The sequence below is a fragment of the Benincasa hispida genome, chromosome 9 (genome assembly GCF_009727055.1).
Source record: "Benincasa hispida cultivar B227 chromosome 9, ASM972705v1, whole genome shotgun sequence".
In the NCBI taxonomy this organism is placed as follows: domain Eukaryota; kingdom Viridiplantae; phylum Streptophyta; class Magnoliopsida; order Cucurbitales; family Cucurbitaceae; genus Benincasa; species Benincasa hispida.
This window is the reverse complement of record NC_052357.1, coordinates 14,147,505-14,170,748: the sequence shown is the minus strand read 5'-3', so window position 1 is coordinate 14,170,748 and position 23,244 is coordinate 14,147,505. Positions and strand designations below refer to the sequence as shown.

Here is a 23,244-nt window from a genome sequence, read left to right as displayed (position 1 = left end):
TTTTGAGGAATGAAATAAGGGGAAAACCTCAAAGCACCTATAGGTCAAAATTTATTTATTTTACATGATTGTAAAATATCTAGTGTCTTATCTGTTATGCCTTTACAAGCCAAAGAATTGTTCAAACTACATTAATTTTTGTGAGATTTCATCTCTAACATACCAACATAGCACTAACCATAATGATGATTGACACTACCATAGCTATTATAATGGTTGTAAAAAAAAAATGGAGTTGACTAAAGAAAAGAAATATGGACTCTTATTGTCAGATTCCAAAGTATAGTACGGACTATATTACTAAGTGCCTGCAGAAAAGAATGTACTAACTCAATATATTGATTGAACAAACAGTAATGAAGTTACCTTAGTCCGTGCAAACAGCAACACCAGGCAGTAAGTATGAGCAATTGCTTCATAGTTTTCAGGTTTGTTGAGAGGAGAGATAGATTGTGCCCATATTGATGAGAGCAAATTGGTAATCTGGCGGCTGCTAAGCCTAAGGAACATCGTCTGAAGGTTTAATCCAAAAAAATAACAGTATTAGACAATGAAGAAACAATACTAGAGGAATCTTTACAGAAATGGTAATAAAAAACATACATACCGGTCCATTTTCTGAACTTCTCAAAGGTTTCTCATCAGCAACCACACTAGGTGGATACACTTTCACACTGTAAGCTCGGCTGTAACTGGACTTCAGTCTATTCAGTATAGTATTATTGTTGATCATTGGATCTTCGTCTTCTATAATGGAACCCATAGCTGGAATTGATGGAACCTTTTTCACAGTGTAAACTCGGCTGTAACTTGACTTCAGTCTGTTCAAAATGGAGTCATCTTTAATCTTTGTAACCTGTTGAATAATAGGCTTTTCATCCATCTTCAAGACGATGTTCTCTTGTGGAGAATAGTGCTCAACTTTCACTTTCTGAAAAAGTGCTGCTGAAGAGGAAAAGACAGAAACAGTTCTTGAGAGTGTCCTCTGAATATAAGCAGGCTTTGTGGTGTGGGGAATAGAAGCACGAGGACGTGGGCAGACAGATGAAGGAACAAGAACAACAGAAAATATGCGATGAGCACCAACTCTGGTTTCATGGTCTGAGCAAACCATTGCCAGTAGTAATTGATGAAATAACGCCTCAGGAAAAGCCTGCAACACATTTTATTAAGTCTTAATAGGTTGGAGAAGAGGTAAAGAAAAGGTGGTGCAAAAGGCATCGATCATGTGCTCTTGCCTTATCTTGGTACACCAAATTTGGAATTGATGCCACAATTTGAGCTGTACGGTAGACAGTAGAAATCAATGTTTTGGCCATCACAGGAATATTTGACAATTTTTCTAGCATTGCAGCCATCATCTCTAGAATAAGACTTGCATCTCCAACCTAGATCACATTTCAGGAGAATCAGCACTTGATCCATCACAACTCACAAGAAAGTTCGGGCGTCAGAGAGATTACAAGAAATCTGCAACAAGGCATCTATAGTGTACAAGCAAACCCAACAAGAAACGAATACTGTGATCTTTATAAATGAATGTCATTTCCAAATAAATAGGTGTTGCCCTTGTTTGGAGACTGTAGATACTGGTTTGACAGGCAACTTTACCCTAGCTACATATGTTTTGGTATCTACAATGCCTAGAATCAATCAGGTACATCCAGTCCCTTACGCTAAAGATACTCAACCCGGTTTTATGAATCTCAAGATGCCAATTGAAATTTATTTGGAAATGACATTCATAAAGATCAGACACATTCCTCCACGTTGATGAAATATTCAACCCATTTGGCAGTTTGACTTTGTAATCATTTTGTCAACATTTGGCGTACATTTGGTATTGAAAATAGAGGGCTTTTCTTATTTTAGCCCCAAGGGTAATTTAATATTTTTACTTTGTCTATTCTATATTAGGGTTTCCTACAAGTCTATTTATACCTGTACCCTCTCTTATATCGGTCATAAGAAACATATAATAAAAAGAGCTCTTCTATCATGGTTTTTTCTCCCCGGTTTTCCACGTAAAATATTGTGTGTTTTTTTCTTCTTTTTTCAATATGGTATCAGAGCATGGTGATGAAACCCTAGCCGTCATTGACGAAAGCCGACCATTGAAATCTCAATCTCCACCAGATGGCGACGTCGCTACTGCTGAGACCAATGGCACCGCCACTGCCGATGTAGCTGCTACTGTACAGGCAGTCGTGGACCAATACATCCAGGTGGCTCTTCCGCACTTGCTCAGGCCGACGATCACACAGATGCATCCTCCCGCAGTCGGATTGTGGCCCATGACAAATTCGACCATCGCCAGCCAGCCAAACGCAGCAAGCCACTTATTTCGATCAACCCCATAGCCGATCAATCCGAGCAGTCACACCGCAGCTGGTCTTCCGATTTCGATTAGCCTTGCAGCTGCGTCAAGCAATGACGCTGCGACCAACGGCGCGACCAGCGTCATGTTCCCGTTGGGTCCGAGCGGCAGCACCGGCCTTCCGGCGACCTCGAGCGGGTACCTGGATCGGCCAATCAGAGGAGTGTGTTTGAGTTTGGAGAGTCTTCCTCTCAACACCCTGGACAGCAACCTGTCCGGACAGCCACCATCAGCCATGTGCAACCAATTCCGGGAAGTAAGGGCATTATAGGTCCTACGAGTCTATCCCCAATGGAGGTCCAACAACAGTTAGCCCATATTCAACAACAAATTGCCGCTCTTGGGGCAGTTCTTGGGACAACCACCAACATCCAATCAGCCCCTGTTAACTCAAATCTCTCATCCAGTCTACCGATGTATTCAAAGAATCCGGTAACTACTTTCTTTGCTTTACCCACAACAGATTTCTTATCTAGATCAATGGCAAATTCTGCGGGATTATTACAGGAAAAAAGTTGAATGACCAGAACTATTTCTTGTCTCAGTCTATCAAGATGGCCCTTGAGGGATGTCATAAGTTCGGGTATTTAACTGGTGAGATACCGAAACCTAGGCCTGGTGATCCTCAAGAACGCATCTAGAAAGGAGAGGACTCTTTACTTTAGTCGTTAGTTAATAGCATAGAATCGCAGATAGGAAAGCCATTACCCTATGCTGCAACTGCTCGGGATATCTAGGATGCAGTGCAGAAGTTATATTCAAAGAGGCAGAACGCGTCTCGTTTGTATACGTTGCGTAAACAAGTCCATGAATGCAAACAGGGGACGATGGATGTGACGTCATATTTCAACAAGTTGTCCTTACTCTGGCAGGAGATGGATTTGAGTCGCGAGATTGTCTGGGACTATCCTTGTGCGGGTGTACAGTATTCAAAGATTGAGGAAACTAATCGAATTTATGATTTTCTTGCTGGGTTGAATTCTAAGTTTGATACGGTGTACAGTCGGATATTGGGACATAGACCAATACCTTCCCTCATAGTAGCCTGCTCAAAGGTTCGTCTGGAGGAGGATAGATCGAGCACCATGAACAATCTTGTTATTTCTTTGACGGATTCCGCTGCATTTAGTGTAAAGTCTTTTGGGCTTGATGGTGACAAGTAGAATAGTCGACCTCCTCCAATATGTGAACATTGCAAGAAGCTTTGGCATACTATGGATCAGTTTTGGAAGTTACATGGACATCCTCCCGAATAGTAGATGGCATCAGTCAAACGATAAGTCCAATTCTGGATGAGCACTCGTGAGTGATTCAATAAATGGTACTTCTCAGTCTCAACCTCGGATGAACAACCAGAATGATTGTGGTGCTGTCGGTGTCAGTACTATTGTCCAATCAGGTACGATTCAGTCTTTCGGTCTTATTAGTATCAATGGTAAAAAGTCGTGGATTCTTGATTCAGGAGCTACAGATCACTTGACCGGCTCATCTAATCAATTTCCTTCATACTATCCAAGTGCTGGTAATGAAAGAATTAGGATTGCAGATGGGTCCTTCGCTCCAGTTGTGGGAAAGGGTCGTCTCTCTTCGTTTGAGGGATTGACTTTATAGGATGTGTTACACATCCCAAAAATATCATACAACTTATTATCTATCAGTAAGATTACTAGAGATTTGGGTTGTCAAGTTGTTTTCTCACCTGATATTGTTTGCTTTCAGGACCTAAGTTTGAGGATGACGATTGGCACTGCCCGGCACAATAGAGGACTCTATTTCCTTAATGATGATGCTTCTTCTAGGAACTGTTACAGGACTAGTTTAGTTTCTTCGTGTTATTTTACTTCTGAAAAAGATTATATGTTATGGCATTTTCGCCTTGGTTACCCAAGTTTTCAATATATGAAATATTTATTTCCTCATTTGTTCCATAATGTTGATGTCTTGTCCTTCTAGTGTGATGTGTGTATTCGTGCTAAACAACATTGGGTCTTGTTTCGATCTCAACCTTACAAACCATCTAAGCCTTTCACTCTTATCCATGGTGATGTTTGGGGTTCCTCAAACATCACTATTTCTACTGGGAAACATTGGTTTGTGACCTTTATTGATGATCACACTCGTCTTACTTGGGTGTTCCTCCTCATTGATAAATCCGAAGTTTCATCAATGTTCCAACAGTTTTATACGACCGTGGAAACTCAGTCACAAAAATTGCCATCCTTCGGAGTGATAATGGGCGTGAGTTTCTTAACAATACCTTCCATGATTTTTTGGCATCTAAAGGGATTGTTCATCAAAGCTCGTGTGCATATACTCTTCAACAAAATGGGGTGGCTGAACGGAAAAATCGCCACCTGATTGAGATAGCTCGGTCCCTCATGTTATCTACTTTTCTTCCTTCCTACGTGTGGGGGGACGTTGTTTTGACCGCAGCTCATCTGATCAATCGAATGCCTTCCCGTGTTCTCAAATTTCACACCCCTCTGAAATGTTTCAAAGAGTCATACCAAACCTCATATCTTATTCCTGATGTCCCTCTTCGGGTGTTTGGGTGCGTTGCCTTCGTCCATACTCATGGTTCAAATCATACCAAGTTTACCCCTCGGGTTCAGAAATGTGTCTATGTCGGATATCCTCTTCATCAGCAAGGGTATAAGTGTTACCACCCATCCTCACCAAAGTATTTTATTTCGATGGATGTCACCTTTCTTGAGGACAAACCTTTCTTTCCCATTAGTCATCTTCAGGGGGAGAGTTCTAGTGAAGAGACTAATTGGTCCACATCTTCGATTCCCACAGATTTACTTCCTGAACCTATCTTGAGTGTAAACAATATTGTCCTACCTAACAAATAGGTCCCTTGGATAAACGTACTACACGAAGAATCTCAGGAAGAAAATAGTGTCACCTATCGCTTCTTCGACGAACGTCCATGAGTCGGACCCAACACCAGCTCAAGGTACTCCGGTTTCTGATAATTTTGATGTTTGTGTTGAGAGTGGCATATGTGATGTGGGTAAGAACGACAAAACTTCTGGTAATACTGATACTTGTACCGAGGGAACTATGTGTGATGGGGATGTGATTGTGAATGACAGAATTGAGGAAGTAACTCTAGAAAATACACGGTTGTAGGTAGGGATGAGTTTGTGGAAGAAGCCCCAGAGGATGAGACTCTGGGGCAGGAGACTGAATGTGATGTTATCAATGAGGGATCTGACAAAATAAAGAGCAATGATGCATCTCTTGATTTCCCATTGCGTTGAGAAAAGGTACTAGGTCTTGCACTAAGTATCCTATGCATAGTTCTCTGTCTTACTACAATTTATCTCCCGAGTTCAGGGCTCTTACTACGAGTCTGGATACAGTGGCCATATCAAACAATATATATGTAGCAATGGAGATTCCTGATTGGAAGGCTGTAGTTATGGAGGAGATGAGAGCTCTTCAGAAGAACAATACATGGGATTGATCTTCCTAAAGGGCATAAGATAGTTGGATGCAAGTGGGTGTTCACCGTAAAATATAAGTCTAATGGAACTCTTGACAGATACAAAGCTAGATTGGTTGCTAAAGGGTTTACTCAGATCTTTGGAATAGACTACTCAGAGACTTTCTCTCCAGTAGCAAAGCTAAATACAGTTCGAGTTCTCCTATCAGTGGCAGTGAACAAAGATTGGTCTCTCCATCAACTCGACGTACAAAATGTGTTTCTCAATTGTGAGTTAGAGGAAGAAGTCTATATGAGTCCTCTCCCTGGATTCGAAGCTCAGTTTGATCATCAGGTGTGTAAACTCAGAAAGTCTCTATATGGTTTGAAACAGTCTCCGAGAGCTTGGTTTGAGAGGTTCACTACTTTAGTTAAATCCCAATGTTATACGAAGGGGCACTTTGATCACACCCTGTTCATAGAAAGGTCAATATCATGGAAGATTGTTGTTCTTATTGTATACATAGATGATATTGTTTTATTAAGGGATGATGTTGCTGAGATTATCAGGCTCAAGAAGAAAATGGCCAAGGAATTTGAGATTAAAGACCTTGGAAAATTAAGGTATTTCCTAGGGATGGAAGTGGCACAGTCAAGAGAGAGGATTTCTATTTCTCAACGAAAATATACACTTGATTTACTGAAAGAAACAGATATGACTGGGTGTAAGCCTGTTGATACTCCGGTAGAATTTATTGTTAAGCTGGGTGATTCTGTTAACAGAGTTCCTATCATTAAAGAGCGATACTAGCGTCTAGTGGGAAAATTGATTTACCTATCCTATACTAGACCAGATATATCCTATATTGTCAATGTAGTTAGTCGGTTTATGCAAGCACCTTACGAAGAGCATATGAAGGCCGTAGAACGCATCTTGAGATATTTGAAAACTACTCCGAGTAAGGGTTTGATGTTTAGAAAAATTGACAAATGGTGTATTGAGGCTTACACCGAATCTGATTGGGCAGGCTCTTTTGTAGACAGAAAATCGACGTCTAGGTACTGTATGTTTGTGTGGGGTAACCTTGTTACTTGGAGAAGTAAGAAACAGGGTGTGGTTGCTAGAAGTAGTGCTGAAGCGGAATACAGGGCAATGAGTCTGGGAATATGTGAAGAAATCTGGTTGAAGAAAGTTCTGTCTGATCTCCATCATGACAGTGATCTTCCTATGAAGCTCTATTGTGACAACAAAGCAGCAAAGCATAACGAATAATCCGATTCAACATGATAGGACAATACACGTGGAAATTGATAGACACTTCATCAAAGAAAGACCGGACAGTATTCCTTACATTCCTTTTGGTCAACAGGTGGCTGATATTCTCACAAAAAGGTTACTCAGGCAAAGCTTTGATATTTGTGTTAGCAAGTTGGGTCTTATTGATATCTACGCCCCAATTTGAGGGGGAGTGTTGAACATAGCGGCTCTTCTTATTTTAGCCCTAAAGGCATTTGACCATTTTTACTTTGCCTATCCTGTATTAGGGTTTCCTACAGGTCTATTTATACCTGTGCCCTCTCTTGTATCGGTCATAAGAAACATATAATAAAAAGAGCTCTTCTATCGTGCTTTTTTCTTCCTGTTCTAGGATTTTCCACGTAAAATATTGTATATTTTCTTCTTCCTTTTTCAAAAATGCAGTTTTCCCCTGGCGTAGTTTAAGAAAAAAAATTGCAGTATGAAGTCTACCCTTCATCTGTATTATTGACCTAAAACTCCTTAAATTTCTCCTTCATTCACACTCGCTGCTGGCTTTTTCAATCTGCTTCATAACATCCTTGTGAAGCTGCATAATATCTCCAGTTGTTTTAACCCCTTCTGAATTCTGTACGAAGACCAGGTGCAGGTGCATTAAGTAGTGATGAGTATTATTATGCCAAGGGTCAGTCGAGGCAGTCTTGTTAAAAATTAATCCTAATTCACATTAGACTGCTTCCTTTGTGAGTCACTTGTTTTCTTGCTAAAATGTTCCACAGGTCTCCACCTTTGTCTTAATACTGCTTTCAATGTCATCTCCTGCATCTTCTTTATACTTACAAAATAAAGTTCAGTAGGAAGGAACTGTGTAAAACACAGTTTCTCCCTTGGTAATTCCAAACTCTCCTGCTGTAATAATACCGTCCAAAATAAACTTTCAGTTTTCACATAGTTTGTTCAAACCCCTGACATAGAACTGAAACCTTTAGTAATTCATCAGTAGAAGGTGGATGGAAAGGACATGAAAACTCTCAACTTGCTTGACTGATTGCAGTACAGGCCACATATTCGTTCCTTTCCACATTTCTTAAATCAACGTGAATTCCATCTTTGCGACCAATAGACCATAAAAATTTAGTGTTAGAAATAATACTCGCTTAGCTGCATAGATGCAGTTTTCTTTTTTCTTTTTTTTCTTTTTTTTTAAATGAAAATAACGACTTTCATTGAGAATAAAATGAAAGAATACATAGGCATATAAAAGAAATAAACCCACAAAAAAAGGGAAGGAACATATCTATAGGAAGGGGCTCCAACTATAAGAGATCATTCCTATGGAGTAGTTACAAAAGGTCTTCGAAATCGACGCCCACAAAGAGACATGGAAGCAGACAAGGGCCCAAATCGCCCTAGGGCCCCTATCCACCCCCTAAACACCCTATTGTTCCGCTCGCCCCACAAAACCCATAAAGTCGTGCACACCTCTGCCATTCATAAAAAGCAACCCTTCTCCCCAAAAGGCGAATTGAGGAAGAATTCCTTGATCATTACACTAGCATCTCTATGACAAAGGTACGACATACCAAACATCTGAAGAAATAAATTCCAAACGGTACTTGCAAAATTACAATGCCAGAAAACATGGTCTAGATCTTCTGCCTTCCGACAAAGAATACAACAAAATGACCCAATAAAAGAAGGCAACTTCAAGTTGCCTATCCATTGTATTAGCCCGGCCATGAAGAACTTGCTAGGAAAAGAACCCCACCTTCCTAGGAATCTTAATCCTCCAGAGAACATAAAAAACCGACCGACCTAAGGGAGAAGTTTCAACCAAACCGACCGACCTAAGGGAGAAAGATCAACCGAACACTGAAAAAAGACTTGCAATAAAACCCTTCCGAAGGATCGGGACTCCAAACACAAACATCCCTTCTTCCTGATCTAAAGGAGTGACCCTCAAGTAAAGAAAAAAGAGCAGCCACTTCTGTCGCCTCTCTATCGGACAAAGAGCGACGAAATCCAAAAGTTGCATCTATGCAGTTTACTTAAAGCAGATGTAAAACCTCCCATTATATTCACGTACAAAAGGAGGGACAAAAAGGGGAAATCACCACAAGAGTGAGTTAAAGGGATAGTGGATTATGAAGATATGGTGGCAAAGGGCAAATCTATTGAGGAAGCCGTTGGGGGTGGGACCACAAGGAGCTAAACAAATAGGAAGAGCAAGAGAGGAGGAGGAGGAGAATTTTGGTTGAAGAGGATTCGTCCTTCAGGAGAGGATCCAACACCTCTCGAATTCCAGGCTGGGTTGCTATCGTTTTACGTTCTTGTTTTCCATTGAGTTTTGTTGATTACACTCTTGTTTGGGTTAATTTCTTTTTCCTCTGAAATTCTTTGCTGGAACGTCTGTTGTCAAGTTATAAATAAAGGCGGGAGGAAATTGTTGATTGCCATTGTTCTTGTTCATTTTTTTAATCTTCCTATTTGATCGGAAGTTGGAAAGAGTAAGGGAGGACCGGAGGCTTAACATTTTGGTATCAGAGCCGCAACCCTGGGGAAACGCGCGCTATGACACAAAAACAATTGGAAGAGAGAATTGAGGCTACGAAGAAGGAAATGGCAGGGCTAAAGGATCTTTTGTTTGGCATGTGCAAGAACCTGAAGAAACTTACCGAGGAGGTGCGAGAGAACAATGTGGCTCGAAAGAAGGAAGAGTTGATACTAATCGAGGGGAGTAACCTCAAATCGAAAGGGAAGGTAGAGGAAGCGGAATCATCTCACACTTCCGGCGGAGGCAGCCTGGACAGAGGTAAGTATAAACGTTTGGAAATGCCCTTGTTTACAGATGACAATCCGGAATCATGGGTCTATCGAACGGAGCATTTTTTTCAAATACATGAGCTCTCTGATGCCGAGAAGGTGAAGGTTGTCGTGATTAGCTTCGCCCCTGATGAAGTCGATTGGTTTCGATTGAGTAACAACCGGAGAGCCATTACCACCTGGGAGGAGCTAAAACGTAGGTTGTTTGAGTACTACCGGAGGTTGGAGAAGGAAGTTTATGCGCGAGGTTACTAAAAATTCGTCAAGAAGGATCATACCAAGAGTATGTGAAGAAGTTCGTCAACTACTCAGCGTCATTGCCGGACTTATCGGAGGAAGTGTTAAAGGATGCGTTCTTGAATGGTTTGGAACAGGAGCTGCAAGCCGAAGTGGTCAGTCGGAATCCTAAAACTCTTGACGAGTGTATGAAGGAAGCCCAGTTAGTAAATGACTGAAACATCGCACTCAGGTTGGCTTTGAAGGAGTTGGGTCGAAATGGGCTGAACCAAAAGATGGGCCAAAATGATAAATGGGAAGTAAGTGATAAACATCAGGGGAAGCCTATGGACAAACCACCCATGAAGCAAATCGCATTGCCCGTGAAGCCGTTAGTTCCCATTCCTACAAAACAAAATCTTCCCAACAAGGAGGCCCCAATGAAGAGATTAAGTGACACCGAGTTCAGAGATCGACCTGACAAGGGACTTTGTTTCCGTTGTAATGAAAAATATGCACCGGGACACCGCTGTAAATTCAAGGAAAATAGGCAACTAATGTTATTTACAGCCAATGAAGATGAGGAAATGGAGGAAAAAGAGTTGGTCGAAGGAGAAGAACCGGTTGAATTGAAGAATGTTGAAGTGCAAGAGAAGGTGGAACTATCATTGAACTCCTTATTCGGTTTCTCAGCAAAGGGAACAATGAAACTCAAGGGCAAAATCAGGGGCAAGGAAGTGGTAGTACTCATTGACTCGAGAGCTACTCACAATTTTATCCATCAAGAAACAGTAAGGGAGCTGGAAATACCATTGGAACAACAGAAAAAGTTCGGGGTGGTGATAGGAAATGGAAGTGAAATCGAAGGGAAGGGTATTTGTAAGGGGGTAGAGCTTACATTCCCAAATTTAACAGTGAAGGCAGATTTCTTGGCTATGGAGTTGGGAAGGATGAATGTGGTACTTGGAATGCCATGGCTTTGTACCACCAAGTTCATGGGAATTCACTAGCCTTCATTGACAATGGCTTCTTGGTCGAATGGAGCATCTATCATGTTGAGAGGGGATCCCTCCCTCACTAAAGCTGAAGTTTCTTTTAAAATGCTGAGTAAGCAGTGGAATGATGATGATATGGGCTTCCTAGTAGATTTCCAGCATCTTGAGTTTGAAGACCTTGAAGGAACAGAGGAAGGAAGGAAAGAAGAAGCCCAACCGGCATTACCTGTCATGATTCAAGAATTATTAGATCAAAACCAAGATGTTTTCAGCTTGTCTACTTTACTTACCCATAAAAGGGCAGTCGACCACCGAATAACCATTAAGGAAGGTACCAATCCAATCAATGTGAGGCCCTACAAGTATGGACATGCGCAGAAGGAGGAGATAGAGAAACTGGTTCATGAAATGTTGCAAGCTGGTTTCATTCGGCCTAGCAAGAGCCCTTATTCAAGTCCGGTGTTGCTAGTGAAGAAGAATGATGGTGGTTGGCGATTTTGTGTAGACTATAGGAGGTTGAATCAAGCTACAATAGCTGACAAATTCCGTATCCCGGTAATTGAGGAGTTGTTTGACGAGTTACATGGGACTGTTGTATTCTCCAAGCTTGATTTAAAGTCAGGATACCACCAAATCCGCATGAGGGAGGAGGACATCGAGAAGACAGCATTTAGAACCCACGAAGGGCACTACAAATTCTTAATCATGCCTTTTGGGCTCACAAATGCACCTACAACCTTCCAATCACTTATGAACCAGGCTTTTAAGTCATTTCTACGTCGCTTCATACTTGTGTTTTTTGATGATATTTTGGTTTATAGTCTAGATGTTTCCACATGAGACTCAATTAGGAGTGGTGTTCAACATTCTAAAAGATAACCAATTCTTTGCTAACCAAAAGAAGTGCGTGTTCTGCTGGGAAAGGATTCAATATTTGGGGCATTGGATATCACATCAAGGGGTTGAAGTTGATGGGGAAAAGATCCAAGCTATGGTCAACTGGCCATGCCCCACAAATGTGACTGAATTGAGGGGTTTCTTGGATTTAACCAGGTATAACCGGCGTTTTGTCCAAGGTTACAGCACCAGGGCAGCCCCATTAACACGTTTGCTCAAGAAAAATAGCTTTAAATGGGATGAGGCTGCCACTCGAGTATTTGAAGATCTGAAGCAGTAGATGGTGGCATGTCCGGTTCTAGCATTACCAGACTTCAATCAACCCTTCATCATAGAAACAGATGCCTCTAGAACAGGGGTGGGGGCTGTGTTGACTCAAAGAGACAAACCAATAGCTTTTTTCAGCCAAAAGCTCTCACAGCGTGCTCAAAACAAGTCCATATATGAAAGGGAATTAATGGCAGTCGTGTTAGCTGTCCAAAGGTGGCGTCATTACTTGTTAGGAGGAAGATTCACTGTGATTTCAGATAAAAAAGCCTTGAAGTTCTTGGTGGAGCAGAGGAAAGTACAGCCACAGTTTCAGCGTTGGTTAACCAAGCTTCTTGGATATGATTTCGAAATACTTTACCAGCCCAAAATGATGAACAAAGCAGCAGATGCCCTGTCTAGAGTACAGCTACCGTCCGAACTTATTAGTTGTACTCATCAGCCGTGGTAGATGTGGAACTCATACTAAAGGAGGTGGGGGAAGATGAGGAACTACAGCAGACCATAGCCTTGTTGAAAGATAATCCGGAGGGCAAACCTAACTACAGATGGACAAATGGAAGGCTACTTTATAAGGGGAGGTTAGTAATTCCTAAACAATCGACCTTGATTCCTTCTTTACTGCACACTTATCATGATTCCATACTTGGAGGGCATTCGGGGTTCTTAAGGACCTACAAACACATGAGTGGGGAGTTATATTGGCCAGGAATGAAGAGTGATATCAAAAGATACGTGGTAGGTTGTGATATTTGCCAAAGGAACAAATCAGAATCTCTAACCCCTGCAGGACTGCTACAACCGTTACCTGTTCCCGAACTAACCTTAGAAGAGTGGACCATGGATTTTGTTGAAGGCCCTCCTAGGGCAGGGGGCTTTGACTCCATCTTAGTAGTGGTTGATAGACTGAGCAAATATGGGCACTTTATTCCTCTAAAGCATCCATTTTCAGCGAAGCAAGTGGCAGAAATCTTCATACAAGAGATTATCAAGCTCCATGGCATTCCCAAGTCTATTATTACGGATAGGGATAAGATCTTTTTGAGTAATTTCTGGAGAGAAGTCTAAGCAGCATTAGGAACCAAATTAAGGAGAAGTACGGCCTTCCATCCTCAAATAGCTGGACAAACTGAGCAAGTAAATCGGTGTTTGGAGACCTACTTAAGGTGTGTTCCTGCAATGAGCAACCTAATAGATGGAATAAATGGCTGGCTTGGGCAGAGTATAGGTATAACACCACCTTCCATGCTTCAATAAGGACCACTCCGTTCCAAGCAATCTATGGAATGGAGAACTGAACACACAAGAATGGCTTATTAAATGGAAGGGCCTTCCGGATAATGAGGCCACTTGGGAGTCGGTAATGAACATCAGGCAACAATTTCCATCCTTCCACCTTGAGGACAAGGTGCATTTCGAGAGGAGCGGTAATGTAAAACCTCCCATTATATTCACGTACAAGAGGAGGGACAAAAAGGGAAAATCACCACAAGAGTTAGTTAGAGGGATAGTGGATTATGAAGATATGGTGGCAAAGGGCAAATCTGTTGAGGAAGCCGTTGGGGGTGGGACCACAAGGAGCTAAACAAATAGGAAGAGCAAGAGAGGAGGAGGAGGAGAATTTTGGTTGAAGAGGATTTGTCCTTTAGGAGAGGATCCAGCACCTCTCGAATTCCAGGCTGGGTTGCTATCGTTTTACTTTCTTGTTTTCCATTGAGTTTTGTTGATTACACTCTTGTTTGGGTTAATTTCTTTTTCCTCTGAAATTCTTTGTTGGAACGTCTGTTGTCAAGTTATAAATAAAGGCTGGAGGAAATTGTTGATTGCCATTGTTCTTGTTCATTTTTTTAATCTTCTTATTCAATCGGAAGTTGGAAAGAGCAAGGGAGGACCGGAGGCTTAACAGCAAACTACAGCGCAATAGCCTTTAGGCATGAGCATGAGGTGTAAAAAAAGCTCAGGCTCTTTTTTATGAGCTGCACAATAGATAAATTTACATGTTTATATATGAAGAAAAGTAGTATGATGGATAATAAAATGATGAAAAGTAAAAGAAAATATAATTTTAATTGAGACTAGGGAAAAATGTATATCTTTTAAGAATATTCATATGTTTCTTCCTTAAAAGTTAGAAAAATAATAATAATAAAATAATCTTTCAAAAATAGTAGGAAGTCAGACGGCCAAGGTGAAGCTACTGGGGACATTTACTAGTCATTCAAACAACACTCCCTCAGTCTTGAATAAAAATCGCTTTCCACACATCTGTAGGTCATATTCTGATATAAAGCTACCCCGTTTTCAAAACTAATTGAAAGAAGAGTATGTTATGCCCATCCAAATGGATTACAAAGAACATCTCCAATTGGATAAAAGAGTTTACGCTATAATTGCTAAAAGGTAGAACATTTCTACACCAATAAAGAGCCATAAAAGGAGACGAGTAATCTCTTCTCCAGAGATCTTTCTTTGTTCTGAAAAGTTCTTAAGTTTCTTTCGATCCAAAACATCCAAATAGTAGCTCGTACAAAATGTTGCCATAGTATGCACCACTTAATTATTCTAGGAGATCAAGTGACACTGAAATAGGGAACCTAGGCCTAGGCCAAAACGTCCTTTTGATCTAAAACGTCCAAATAGTAGCTCGTACAAAATGTTGCCGTAGTATGCACCACTTAATTATTCTAGAAGTAACACTGAAATAGGGAACCTAGGCCTAGACTATAATTTGCAGAAAAATAATCTTGTTCATGGCCCTATTAATACACACACACACGAACACACTCCAATTAGGTGTAAGGACTGTGAGTACTGCATAGGAGAGCTCATACTTGGCTCAGTGAACCTCTTTATCTAAAAGGACCATCCCATAATGGGGAAAATTAGGTAGGGTAGTGCCAAGTGAATGGTCTCTTAACACGGATAGGCTACTTACTAATTCACAAGACCTGATGTTGAAAAACTCATTTGATAATGTTATTACTCTGTTATCTAGCACCTAGGACTCAATCTACTCTTCTCCTTTATATAGTAGTGTTGGTAGGGAGTCAACCTCCTCCTATAGTTATAGTCCAGTCACAAAGTGTACTTGTTCCTCTTGGTTGCATCCTTGTTTGGGTTGCACAATGGGTCTTGATTGTTATGCAGTAGTAGAAAATCTTTCTTGATATTCTAAAAGAACTTTAAAGTATTCCTCATCCACGTTGCATTAATTGAAGGTCATGTTACCCAACAAGCTTACATTGGGCACTACTCATTTGGCCTGTGTCCTATTTGGAACATGTAACATTTGATAAGTTCTTTAATTAGTTGTAGGTAATGTTGAGTTTAATAATCTGTCCTCTTGCTCATTCAGTCCTCCTTGCTCTTTTCTTGATTTATCAGCTGTCCTTGATGTCATTTTGGGGCTGATTGTGTACTATATAGTATGCGAGTCCATCACTTGTTTCTATGGATAGCTTATGTAGCTGCTTTATTCAGCTATTCTTCAATCTTGAGGATTATTGTCACGGTCTGGCCACTGTGAGATAAAGATAAGTTGTGGGGCTGCAGATCAAAGTCCATTAATCTTGAGATTTTCTGGTATTTTGTCTCACTAATGTTGTTCCTTGCATTCACTCTGTAAAATTCATCAATTGTGATATTAATCACATAGTAATTGCTTATAATTTGCAGGTATGCGTGGTCCTTTAGTAGTCTGCTCACTGTGGGGCACTATTTTGTAGGCATCTCCCTTACTCTTTTTAATTAGCCCGTAGTCCGTGGTCCCACCATGTGAAGATATTGGATTGTAGTTTAATACAAGAAGGTTGACTCTCTTTTCCTTGGTGTACACGAAGAAACTCTACAATTTTTTACCCAATCACAAACCTATTCAATATTCTACCATCCATCAAATGAGGATAGGTCAATATTCATCCCAAACTTTGAGGCTTCTGATTGGAAACAGTAATTACCAAAAGTAGGTCCTTTTCGAGGAATCTTGGCTGTTGCTGCAACTCACTCTGAATATCCTTCTCATCAGAGTCTGGGGATTATCCTCGTCACTTCACATTATGGCTGAAAATTGATATCAATTTCTTCCTCCATACCTGGATTTTTCTGCTCGCTATCTCAAAGAAATGTTGTTGCTCTCCCACCATACTTCATGCAGAAGCCAAAAGAACAACTGTAATCTTTATCAACAGTAATGTGGGAATGTTATAATGAACTATGAAGGGGCCTATAAACAGGTGTTTCCTGGTAACTTATGATGTGAATAAAGAATCTAGTTACCAGTTTGATGGGAAACTTTGACCTAATAACCGCTCTTGAGGAAACAAATGAAAGGATAACTACCTTTTTTGACAACTCCACAAGGCAAGCATCAATTGAAGCTTGGCTTTTTTGGTTCCACAGTACAATTTCTGCTCCCAAGTTAGCGTCATCAAGGGTGCAATGTATACTTTTACGAAGATGCCTCATCATATCACTTAGTGCACCAATTATGGCCACTGATGGTTGGGCATCAGTACGCTGAGCAAGGGAGGTGGCAACATTAACAATGTCAATCTGCATGGCAGGATTATTTAGAACATTCTTGTGATCTAGGTGCTTGATGAGAATTGCAAGCATAAAGTGGGAGTTGTGCCCTGCATCAAATATATGAATTTCATAAGAATCACTAGTGCAATTATGGAATTATAGGAATACGTAGGAAGAAGTAGTTTAAATCTCAAAGCAACCAACTTTAGAAAGATCTCAAAGGAAAATAATACCTAAATTCTCCATCATTAACTGCATATCCAGCAAGACAGAAAGACCGAGCCCAAGTTTTGGAGACCAAAGATTTCCATTATCAAAATAACGGAAGAAAGATTCCAAGACACGTCTCATAGTTGTAGCTTCTTTTGCCAACTTAGCAATGTTACGTAGGCAAACCCTTGACCAAAATTCTGGGTTCTGAGCGTCTTCCCTGTCAGATATATGTAAGAATGATAGCACTTGTAAGATTGATATGCAAATATAATTATCAAATGCCGAGATATGTACTTACAGAGATACAATAATTTCCCCTTTTTCAGTTACTATCATCCTCCATGAACACATCCTTGTTATGTGTTCACGTGAATGGGAAACTACTGCAGTGGCATCCTGTGTATCTTGCTCATCATGGCCAGAAGAACTGGAAGTATGTTCAAGATCCCCATAATTATCCAAGACAACAGAAATAACCTAATTCATGGAAGGTGAAATGCTACTAAATTTTAGACAAAAGTTTATACCACCAAAAGAAGAAATAACAAGTAAACAAGTGAATATCTAGAGTAAACAAGACTTTTTAGAGATTAACATTTTTTTATAGGAAAAATTGCTTTCATTGATAAAAAAATGAAAGAATACAAGGGCGACAAGAAAAACCAGCCCCCAAAACCCCTTCAGAGAAAGGGTATCCAACTAAGAGATAAAATAAGAACTTTTAGAGATTAACATATTTATCATAAGCCAACCATAAAAAAATATTCAAAATATCAATCTTGCTTCCTCATACTTATTCAATTTGATGGGATATAGCAAAGAACAAAATGTCAGTAGACTCTGGTAAAAAAGTTGTATTAACTTCCAAATTTATAAGAAAAATATATCAGTATCTGTAAATGCAAAGCAACTCACATTGTCAAATTCAGCTGATATATTGGAAAATTCACCCATAAACCAAATCTGCGGATCAAACGCACTCAGATAAGCAAATAATGTGCAAACTATTAAGAAAGCAAATATGGTCCTTCAACAGAAATAGTTGCATAAAATGAGAGATTTGGAATGCAATCCGAATGTAAAAGGTGCATAAAAATAGTAGACATTGGAAAAGTAAATAAATAAATAAATTGCTCAGGACAACAATTTGTTTTTTGGGTTTTGTTTCCTTTTCATGAAAAGAATGCTTTTCGGTACTCTCGATTCAAAATTCTTACAGTGTCCATTCTGCTTTAGTGTCCCTCCCTGACCCTAACGCAGATGATACCCACCACCCCCACAATGTGGATAATATGCACTTGAATAAAGCCGCAGTTAAAGCTTTTTGGCACTTTGAAAAAAGCAAAATTTTTCTAATAAGTAGTTGTATTTGTGCTAATATTCAATTGTTCTGCTCAGCATATATCAGCCCCAGAAAGATGGTCTCGGAGGTCCATCTTCCAACCCAAAATTTCAGCTTCAGTGAGTCGAAGTAGGGCACATTTCAATGGGACTATTTCGGGCTTGATTTTGGAAAGTAGTTTTCCACTTTGATCTTCAATACATATGCATGTTAGGAGGGAAGGTGAAATCTCTCCTCCCTGGTAGTCTACTACTTTTTTTTTAGGCATTTTTCTATAACTGCATATTTTTCAATGAAACAAAGCTTTCAAAGATCTGTAACTTCATTTTTGTTCAACCCAATTATTTTCAATCCTCCCAACTACTTTCTTATACCAAAACCCAAAGAAGGGTCTCAGACACCTTTTCTGATTCGAATGTCCTCTAAATGGCTTAAGTCAACTAGGACCTTAGAAAAGAAATGTTTGTGCGCTTCATTTTATGATAATTTTTCCACTCTATCTTCCAATATGCAGAAGTAGAGATTCAAAATCAGTCTACTGACTTTGAAAGACCAACACTTTAAGTACATACATAAAGATAAAATAAATAGCAATACATTCAAATAAATATGATGCAGATTACCATAGATGAGAGGGCTTGAAGGCCAGCAGAACGCATTTGTTTTTCTCTCCTTTCCTCCCCTATTTCTTGCGTTAGAAGGCAAAGTTTGGGAACCATTCCATCTAAGTTAAACATATACGTACCATCCCTCTGCGTAGTCGATAAAAGTACATAAAATTAATGAGAACTTACAAGGAACAAGCTATGTTAATTCAACATATCCTTTCAAAAATGGACCAAAGAACCATAAGCTGCCATCCTGGAAAACCTTACTTGGCTATTTATGAAATCAAAGAGAGCTTGGCATCCTAAAATTCGCATTTCATCATGACGAGCTTGATCTAGTAGAATGTGTATGATGCCAAGCAAACTACTTGCAAATAGAGGCCTGCGATAATTTTTTCTGATTACAACTTTCATACGCATGTAAGTAATATATTATCAAGTCAGGAGACATCACAAATCAATAAGCATGCTTGATGCATGTTTGGTAGGAACTTTGAAACGATTAAAATAATTTTTTTCATATTTAAAACAACTCCGAAGCACACATTTAATCACTCAAAATCAATTCAATATTTATTTTACATTTTTTAAAAGCATTTTTCATAACAAATGGATTATAAATGATTAAAAGTATTTTCGAGTGATTTTGAAAATGATAAAAGTGATTTTAACAATTTGAAATCACTCTCAAACACGCCATTATTATTCACCAGCAAATTCCCACCGATTGCAAAAGCTTTCCACAAAACTTATAAGAAAAGTCATTTAAATTATACCTCATCAGTCCAAGAGGTTATCATGGTGTTTTTAACTTCAACAATATAATTTCATTTTACACATGAATCACGAAAATTCAATGAAGTGAAAAATATATATATATATATTGATTTGAAATCCAATCACAAGGAAAAGACTTGTGCGAGGAACAAATATTTGAGGCCATTAAGAAATCCAACAATTTACACAAATACATAACTTCATCCCTTATCTATCTATATGTTACAAAAAGAAAACCCCAAGTGTCAAGATAATTTATTTAAAATGAATTGTAAAAAACATAAAAATACATAGGTTAAAATATCATTTTGGTCGTTGTGCTTGAAGACTCATTTAATTTCGGTCTTGTACTTTCAAATGTCTAAATTTAGTTCTTATACTTTCATTAAATCCTAAATAAGTGCTTAGTTTTAGTTTGAAGTTAATTTTTAACGAACTTGGTAAGATTATAATAACAATAATAATTTTCATTCAAGAAAATATACCATGTGAATATGTTTTCAAAATCTAAAGAGGGATGACTAATACAAACTATATTTTAAGGAAAAAAATGTTAACCAAGGGGTGTGCAAACCAAACCAAAAAACCAAAAAACAGCCGGAAACCGGAGCTGACCGGGCGGTTTTGATGGTTTTCCAGTCGGCAGCGGTTTTTTGTTTTCAAAAACCGAAAAAATGGTCGGCCGGATGGCCTGAAACCCCACATTTTCGACCAAACTGACCGATGGTATTGACATTTCCAAATACTTACCTCGATTGATGTATGCACTTAAAGAAAAACTGTCATTTTTTTAAAGAAGAAAATATATGGGAAGGTGTGAAATCACCACTAAACAATTCTTTTTCTCTCTCATTTCCATCATTACATCTTGGTTGATATGAAAATCATTAATTATCAATAAAAACTAAATACTAAAAAATTATTTTCTCCGTTGCTCACGTCCATCTCTTCTCTTTCCATCAATTCCATATCTAATTTATTTTCTTCTTTCGCTCTCCATCATGCATTTGTCTTTTCTTCCCTTTCTCAATTAACTTTTCTCCTTCTAACCCAAATTTTTCTCTCCTCACTTTTCATCTTCTTCTCTCTCTGTCTCTCCATTCGTGAAGCTTCTCTCTTCTCCATCTCTCTTTTGCATTTTTCTCTCTTCTCCTTTATTCTTTTTAGATTCAATATTCTCTTCTTCAACCCCTTCCTCTTCTCATCTATATATTCTCTCTCCTTTTCTTTTCTTTTCTTTCAAGTTTGATGTTGTTATGAAAACCGACAAAATCGACCAGCCGGCCGGCGTTTTCCTCGTCTCCACAACTGCCATTAACCGACCGATGAAAACCGATTCATCGGCGACAATTTTTGTCTAAAACCAATTCTGTTCGACCGATGATCACTTTTATTAATCACAAACTAACAATAGAGACTAATTTTAAGATTTATTGAAAGTACAGTATTAATCTCTAAAAGTATGTAGAACTAAAATAGAACAAATTTTAAATACAGAAGATGTTTAACCAAATATTTATTTTCCATGCTTTACTATTTTTTGCATAGCGGGAGATGCCCACTTCTCGCCCGAAAGAACCGCTCACTAGCTACTTAAGCGACAATCCACACCGGACTGCTTTGTCCAACAATAAATCTATTTTCAAGTCTTAAGCAAAGTGGCATTCCTTTATCAAGTGCCGAAAAAAAGAGTGACTTTCCTGGTACAAGTGTACTCCGGCTAATATAGGAAAGGTTTTTTTTTCCCTAATCCAAGTTTGACGCTGATTAGATCCTTAACAAGCAAGCTACCTTGTACCAATTTGAAAATAGGAACAAAAATGAAATATGGTGGGCCCTAAAAGCTTATAAAATGGAAGTGACACTAGAGTACAAATACAATGAAGTTACCTTGTGTTCGTTCATAATAACTTTGTACTTTTTTTTCCACATATCTTTCTCAGTAGACAGCATTAGCAATACCATTGTAACTCAAATATACATCAGTCTCAATTATATAACAAGGCAAAATGGTCCTAATGCAACTCTAAATAGTAGCATCAAGCACTAAGAACAAGAAAATAAGAGCAATCCCTTTGTTCATAGGGCATAGGAGTTCCTAAAGACTTGTATGCAAAAGTATTCCAAGAAAGGTAGAAATTCCTTCGTTTGAATGGGGGAAGAGGGTTAAGATGTATCTCGAGTCATAGTTGAGTTCATTTGATTGCCATGAACAAGTTCTACTTGCTGCTTCAGAAATCATTGATACAACTGAGATGTAAGCCTGTATCAGCAGCTTCCACCACTCAACCATATCTAGCTTTCCTGGTACAAGTTCTATAGGCATCTCATAGGAAGATATCGGACTGCCAAGAAAACCTTTCTTTTGTCACAAAAAAGAGGGTTCAAGAGCACCTCCTAAACACCGAACAACACCCGCTATTACAAGCTGACGCAACCCCAAGAGTCTTAAAGAACCAATTCCATATAAAGTTAACAAAATCACAATCCTAAGGCAAATGGTCCACTCCAAATCCCCTTCATCTCTCCTACAAAGAACACACCATTAAAGGTCAACACCATGGAGGAAAGCCTCTAGATACGATCTAGAGTATTCACTCTCCCATGCAACACTTGCCAATTGCCAGGCAAAATTTTTCATTTTCCTAGGAAACTTAACCTTCCAAAGAGAGAAAAATGCAGCGGCTCCCAAAGGAGGAGAAGAGTTGCAAAGAAACCGAAAGAAGACCTACTGAAAAATCCGTCAGAGGGCTTTGGAACCCAAGATCTAAAATCTCATCTTCAAATGAGCTAACAACCCAAACTACCCAATCCAAACTATAAGGATTTGGTTGTGCCTCGGGTTGAATACTTTTTTCAAGTTGACCCAACCCAATCCGAATTACATATATTAATAAATAAATAAACAAGCAAACAAATATACATGTGTGTGTGCGCACGTGAGTATTAATTTAATGTTTAACTAACTATAGAGTGATGAATTTGTGAATCTTTTATGTTTTTTTTAAGATTGTTACGATGTTTGTTTTTATTTAAAGTTTGTAATAGATATCATGGATATTTGGTATTTAACATTTGAGTTTAATGAGATTTTAGTTATTAGTCATGTATTGTAGATAAACTTAAGTATTTTCAATTAATAAAAAAAATAATAATAATAACCCGACAACCCACCTCCAATGCAACCTTTTGTCAAATAGACGATAAAGATGAGGGAATAGAGCATGCACGGTTTCACTCCCACCCAAAAATCCTCCCAATAATAAGTATTTGATCCATCCCCGATAGAACATTTAATAAACTAAGAGAACATAGGAACACCTGAGGCTGTGGCAATACCAGACTAGGGGCTCTTACAAGATTCCTTAAAACCTACCTCCTGAGACCCATTCAAAAGGGTAAGGTTCATACCTACTCACAATACTCCTCTTTCACCAAAAAAAAAAAAAAAAAAGCTCTAAATGGAAACGCCACAACCATTTTACCATGTCATTATGTAAACCGCATGTTCCGATAA

The 23,244-nt window shown here is 39.1% G+C and overlaps 1 protein-coding gene across 2 annotated transcripts in view; it reads right to left on the bottom strand.

Moving 5' to 3' along the window:
* Positions 1-23,244, bottom strand: part of LOC120086583 (protein SEMI-ROLLED LEAF 2-like) — a 31,157-nt gene that overhangs the window by 5,752 nt on the left and 2,161 nt on the right. For both annotated transcript variants that reach the window (XR_005484263.1, XM_039043310.1), the window contains exons 4-12: positions 19,218-19,332; positions 18,966-19,094; positions 17,916-17,963; positions 17,299-17,477; positions 17,021-17,217; positions 16,602-16,894; positions 1,239-1,388; positions 608-1,153; positions 367-513 (exon numbers count right to left, since the gene is read on the bottom strand). Coding sequence is in view for 1 of the 2 variants with exons in the window: in XM_039043310.1 (XP_038899238.1) it covers positions 367-513; positions 608-1,153; positions 1,239-1,388; positions 16,602-16,894; positions 17,021-17,217; positions 17,299-17,477; positions 17,916-17,963; positions 18,966-19,094; positions 19,218-19,332 (1,804 nt within the window). In the remaining variant the exon portion in view is untranslated. The remainder of the gene's footprint in view (positions 1-366; positions 514-607; positions 1,154-1,238; positions 1,389-16,601; positions 16,895-17,020; positions 17,218-17,298; positions 17,478-17,915; positions 17,964-18,965; positions 19,095-19,217; positions 19,333-23,244) is intronic.